This window comes from Equus quagga, chromosome 4 (genome assembly GCF_021613505.1).
Source record: "Equus quagga isolate Etosha38 chromosome 4, UCLA_HA_Equagga_1.0, whole genome shotgun sequence".
Classification (NCBI taxonomy): domain Eukaryota; kingdom Metazoa; phylum Chordata; class Mammalia; order Perissodactyla; family Equidae; genus Equus; species Equus quagga.
The window spans coordinates 25434574-25440573 of record NC_060270.1 but is presented as its reverse complement, the minus strand read 5'-3'; the positions used below and the strand labels follow the sequence as shown (position 1 = coordinate 25440573).

At 51.8% G+C, this 6000-nt stretch overlaps 1 protein-coding gene across 1 annotated transcript in view; it reads left to right on the top strand.

Moving 5' to 3' along the window:
• Window position 1: 1 nt before the first annotated feature.
• The window catches only part of HEG1 (heart development protein with EGF like domains 1), a gene marked incomplete at its 5' end in the record, with an annotated part of 85416 nt that continues 79417 nt past the window's right edge, over window positions 2-6000 (top strand). Inside the window, one exon of the mRNA XM_046658814.1 lies at window positions 2-194. Within this exon, the coding sequence (XP_046514770.1) occupies window positions 2-194 (193 nt within the window). The remainder of the gene's footprint in view (window positions 195-6000) is intronic.

Genomic DNA, 6000 nt, shown 5'->3' with positions numbered 1-6000 from the left:
GCTGCTGCTGCCGCCCGCCGCCCCGGCCCCCGGCGCGCCGAGCGGGACTCCCCTCGCCGGCGCGGGGCTGCAGGGGACGCCCGATGCGGGCCCCGAGCGCGAGCCGCCGCCCGGCCCCCGCCGGCCGGACCCGGGGCAGGACGCCGCGACACGGCGGGGACCCTCGGGCCCGGCCCCCTCAGGCGCGAGCGCGGGTGAGTGTAGCCGGGCCCCGGGCGCCGCCTCCCCGCCCTAGGCCCCCGCGCGCGGCTCGACCCCGGCCGGCCGGGGCTCCGCGCACCGTGCCGCGCGGTGGGGCCCCGGGGGCTGGAGCGGGGGCAGCGCGCCGGCGGGCGGGCGGGGAGAGTGGGTTTCCTACACGCTTTCCCTCGTGGCCGGACCGGGTGGTGTGACTGTTCTGTTCTGCCCCCAACCCTTGGAAGAAAACTTAGCTCCCGTCGTGTACGCCGCCCCTCCCCGCACATCTCCCTTTAAAAAAAAAAGGAAAGAAAAAAACCCCCAGAGCCTCCAAAGCGCCTCTCCCATCTCGGAGGTGATCACATCCGGCCCGACCTTTCCCCAATTCCATTCTTTTCCTATAGATAGAGAAATGGCCTCTCTGGGTACAGAGGCTGACTTTCAAATATAAATAACTGATTTCTAAAGGGTTCTCAACCCTCAGGAGGTTGTACAGGACAAAGGATGTGGTGGGAAACAAAACACTACTGGTTCACTCGAAAAGCACGGACTGGGGCGACGTGGTAGGGTGAGGGTCGCAAGGTCGAACTCCTTCGAGGCAGGCAAACGCGGACACAGGACTGTCCCTGAGCCTTTTTCTCCTCTTTCGTTTCCCAGAGAGTTGCTGCTGCATAATAGCCACTGCCTGTCCCGCTCAGAGGGGGACCTGTGCTCTCTCCTCTGGACTTTTTTTATCCAGTTCCTTCTTTAGGTCTGGAAGAAATGCTAAGGACTGAGTGGAATTCCATCCATAATACCCACTGTGACTTGGGAATGTCACCTCTTTTGATCTCGGTTTGTCCATCTGTGAAATGGAAGTGATGATCGTTATTCCTCCTAGCCTCCTAGTGATGATGTGACAAAATGAAAGTAAAAATAAGTGAAAAGAGCTTTGAACAAAGTCAGCAACGTGGTGGTGTTAGCCACTGCCTTCCTGTGAGTGACACGGGCATGCGCTCTTTCAGGGTGGCCCCGGACAAGCGAGGTTGCTTGCAACACCACGTATTGATTTGGAGTTTAGATGGGGAGCTTGAGAAGATTGCATCTTCCTAGTGGACGCATCCTTTAAGTTCCTCACGTCGCACAAACTTTCTGGTATAGCAGTTAGCTTGCCTCATTGAACCTAGTGGTGCTTTCTCTAATTAAATAAGAAAAAAGTTTTAAAAAGAAATAATCAGATCCTTCAGTGAAAACTCAACTCTGTATTCACTGGTATTCCCTTCATTGCGAAATGCCTTGTCCTTGTGAGTTTCTAAATCACTGGTGCAAGATTGAGAAACTGAGGAACAGTAAGGGAAAGGAGAGGAGAAAGAAGCTTCCGAAGACCCCAGACACACCCGCAGTCACTGACTGTAGATGACTTACGACGTGCATTGTTTTAAGTTCCACGGGAAGGAATCAAGAATATAAAAGCGAACATTTCCTGGCTTTCTCTCACTAGAAAAATAACTAAGGAACTGTGTGGGGTTTTGTGAGTTTTCTAAATGGAAAGTGGAGTGCAGGGGATTAAGGCCACTTCAGAAGGGACACCCGGGAACTGAAGGCAGCTTTCTCTGGCTGGTTGTCAGGCTTTCTTAGCTGTGGCGCCCTGATCTTGTTAGGGGCTGGCGGGGAGGGATGCTGACTTTCGAGGGCGCTGGCTGATGCTGGTGCGTGAGTCTCCTTCCTTCCCTTATGGCTGGGAATCCCCACACATCACAGAGAGCTGGGTGTGACAGAGACAGCGACAGTGGAGGCAACTGGCTTAGGGGACTCAGCAGGTAAGTATTGCTAGTCAGGACCCCCCTCTGCTGTAAGTGACGCACGCTTCCTCACAGGTGTGCAGGTAATCCTACTAGTCTCGGCTTTGCAACCCTCCCAGTTTGATTCATTTGGGGAGGATGGAGCGCTGGGGGCTTCAGGTGCATGGGGCTCTGGAGGAGTCGTGTGAGAGTCCCAGGGAACAGGTAGGCAGGAGCCGGAGCCCAAAACTTCTCTTACCCGGAGGGTCTCTCCTGGTGCCCAAGGAGCATATGCTCTCCAGTTGAGTGAAGGCTGGATCTCAGGTGGGATGTTAGAGAGGTGAGATTAGAAGAGAGGAAATTGATGACTTGTTGAAAACTCCTAGAAGCTACTCACATGGCTGAGGATCCAGGCATAACCTGTGCTTGTTTTCTGGTGGTGGCTCAAACATTGTCACTTGGGGGAAAAAGAAACAACTAACAAGAAAGCCAGCATTAAGGGATTTCAATGAGTCCCAGTTTCCTAATAACCTCTGAGAATTTTCTTTGGGTCTGCTTTGATTGGCCACTATGTATCACAAGGTACAATCGGTTATTTCCTAAGGCAGCAACATTTCAACTCTGAAAGGGCATCCAGAGGCCGGCCCTCTGGTCCACACTGCGTCCCACGTGGACATCTGCCCTCTCTGAACCCCTGACAGGTGGCCATCCAGGCTCTGCACCACTGTTTTTGTCTTTGGGGATGTGCTCGCTCCTGCGGGCAATGAGCCCTGAGTCTTACAAATAATGTGCTTCATCTGATGGATGGGGACACTGCCTGCCACCTCTTCTGCTTTGGGGAAGCTGGTGGTCAGTGCCAGTCCTCATAGCTAGGGCTTCCAAACACACAGGTGTCAACAGCAGGGACCAGAGATGTCCTTTTCTCCCCTGGGGCCATTTCTAGCCCTTTTCCTCTTGGCAGAGTTGAAGGTTCTTACTGTTGAGTAAGCGTGCTTGTATTCCATCTGTGGGCTGTTTGCCTGCATTAGGCTGCAAGTCCCTGGACACCAGCCCCCCATTTTTGTAGCCATAGTGAAAGTTTTGTGCCCACCTATCACCCTGCTGGCTGGTCAGCTGAAGTCTGTTGCTGGTGTTTCAGCCAGTGGAAGAGACAGCATGCTGAGTCCTGGAGGTTTTCTTTTTCTTGTGGGGTGTGTGTGTGTGTGCGCGCGCGTGTGCGCCCGTGCTTTAAACATTTCAGGGCTTCTGAGCCACAGTTCTAAGCTGAGTGCTTCAGTTTATCCACCTTGATTTTTGAGATCCATCGGCTGTGCTTTAATTGTGAGACCTGCAGATGAGAGGGGAAAGAAAGGCTCAAGTCATAATGAAAATCAATGCAGAAGGAAAGAACTTTCCCACCCAAAGGGGAAATGACGCTGAGTGGCTGAGCAGCTGGCCCAAGGAATAATAATCTTAGAAAAATGCAGCTCCCTAGAGGAAGGGAAGCGCTGGGAGCCCAGCCCCTTCTGGGCTGTTACATAGCTGTGCCCAGAATTGCTGCAACTGTGTGGGCCAACTTCATCATTTAGCTTTAGCCTGGGACAGCCGTTGCCCTGTGCAGGGAGGACCTGGGCTGGGCAGGAGGCAGCCCCACAGGGAAGGCAGAGGGGCTTTCCTCCAGGAGTGTGTCGCCTCTTTCCTGCCTGAGGCTGGGGGTGGTGGGGGTGGGGATTCCTGAGAAGCCCTCTTGCTTTGATGGAGGGTACCCCAAATAGAAGGAGGGATGTGGGGAGAGGGACTCTCCATGGTGTGTGCGTGGGTGTTTAAAAGCCACATCCTTTTACCTTGCAAGAACCCTTTTATTGCTTCCTTCGATGGGTTGTGCAAAGGCTGAACTGGTATTTTCTGCCCGAGAACTGAATGGTGTGGGTAGGGAGAATGAAAGGTGTGTGATGCCCAGCTGGGCGGTTACTGCCTGCTGAGTCCTGGAGAGTGGGGACGGAGCCTTTGCCCTCCCAGTGATCCCCTCTGCCTGCCAGCAGCCCTGCCCAGCTGGCTGCAGACAGTGTTCTTGGAGTTGACTTGTCACAGACATGCTCAGAAAGCAAGCAAAGAGCAGATGGCAGTTGCAGTTTCCTTGGCCACTTATTGCCTCCTTCAGTGGCTTCCCTTTGCCACCAGCCCCCTTCTTGTGAATGGGAAGTTTTGGGTGTTTCAAATGGCCCTCCCTTCTAAGAATCCTAGGAAAGCAGCAGGGAAGGACATTAGTTTGGATCCCTCTCTGGTCTTGTAGCCTTTGAGCGCCTGTTGTGTCATTGGCGCTTTCGAATTCCTCATCCCATTTAACCCTCAAGATAGTCCCGTGAGTGGTGTTATTTCTCCTTTGCAGTCGTGGAAACTGAAGCCTGGCGAGGTTAGATGACACAGCAAATGGAGGAGGCAGAATTTAAGTCGATTTTGCCCAAATTCATTTGCTCTTTCCACAATATCACGCATCCTCATTCAAAAATTTTTTTTTATTTTCATTTTTTTGTGAGGAAGATTTACCCTGAGCTAACATCTACTGCCAATCTTCTTCTTTTTTTGCTTGAGGAAGATTGTCCCTGAGCTAACATCTGTGCCAGTGTTCCTCTGTTTTGTATGTGGGTTGCCGCTACAGTGTGGCTGACAAGTGGTGTATGTCCGTGCCCGGGATCCGAACCCGTGAACCTGGGCCGCCGAAGTGGAGCGCGTTGAACTTAACCAGTACACCACGGGGCCGGCCCTGCAACCTCATTTTTCTCATCTGCAAAATGAGGCGAGAGTTGTTCTAGATCCCTAAGATTCTCTCCACCTCATCGTTGATCTTCCTTTCTTCCTTGATCCCTTGCTTTTGTCCTTTTTTAGGGACTAGGATTGGGATGAGGGACAGGATGAAGACATGGCAGTGGTAATGGGACAACCTGCAAAGCACAGATGTAAAAGAAGAAGACAAGAGCACAAGTCTTCACACATGTATAAAATGGTATTTTATATAGCAGTTGTGAATTATATCCTATTTATATGCCAATCCATAGGTTATTGATGACAGAGGTAGCCACATTAATTATCAACGAAACTGAAATGTGTTGGTGACATTCTTAATGGGCTGTCTCCTGGGGACATGGCTGATATTATGAGGCAGTTGTTATGAATAACTATTCAGTAGGAGGAGAGATTCAATGGTACCCCATTCAGATTCTGGAAAGTTGTTTTCTTTTTAACATCTATGTCCTGTTCTACCCGCTCACATTCATCTTGTGTAGACAAAAACAAAGATATTTCTGTCCTGTCTTTTCCCTCTTCTTTGGCTGGAGTGTGGCAGATGTCTCAGTCGGTGTCTCGTTTGACTGATTTGTAAATTAGGAAATATTTGCAGAGCCCTTTCTAGGTGTGAGGAGCTGTGCCAGGTGATAACCGAGGTTGCGGGGCACGTCTGGGATGCCCCCAGGGAACATGCCGTCTCGTTGGAGCACAAACATCAAAACTGCAAAAAGTGAAATAATGATGCCTTAGTGATTTATCACTGAAAAAATGTCATGAGAAGGTCATGTCGACCTAAGAAATGGTCTGGATGGAGATGGGCTGCAGCGTGCAGAGGTGGAGAGAAGCTGGGTGCCCGTAGTCCGGGGAGACTGCAGGGAGAAGGAAGGAGCTGACTAGGACGTGGATAGGCAGAGAGGTGGGGAGGGTACTGACATCAACAAAATCCCAAATACTGAAAAGCTCGAGACTTTTTAAACGGAGGTGGTCAACAGCCAGGCAGGCTGGGGGAGAGGACTCGGCACACTAGTCTAGGCTCCAGAGTAACTGGAGTCATGGAAGTCAAGACTGGAAAGAGGATTGGGGCAGGTCGTGGAGGGATTTCGAGGCCTGTGTAAGGCGTTTGTTCTGGTCGCATCTGCACACAGGAGCCCCTGATGGTTTGAGGAGGCATCAGTTTGCTTGTTCAGTGTTCATTTGTTCTTGGTGCCGGGGCCTCATGGATGAACCACGTGCAGATCTGCCCTTACTGCAGCCTGGTAGTTATTTCAGAAATATCAGAGCGCTGGCAGGCATTGCATCC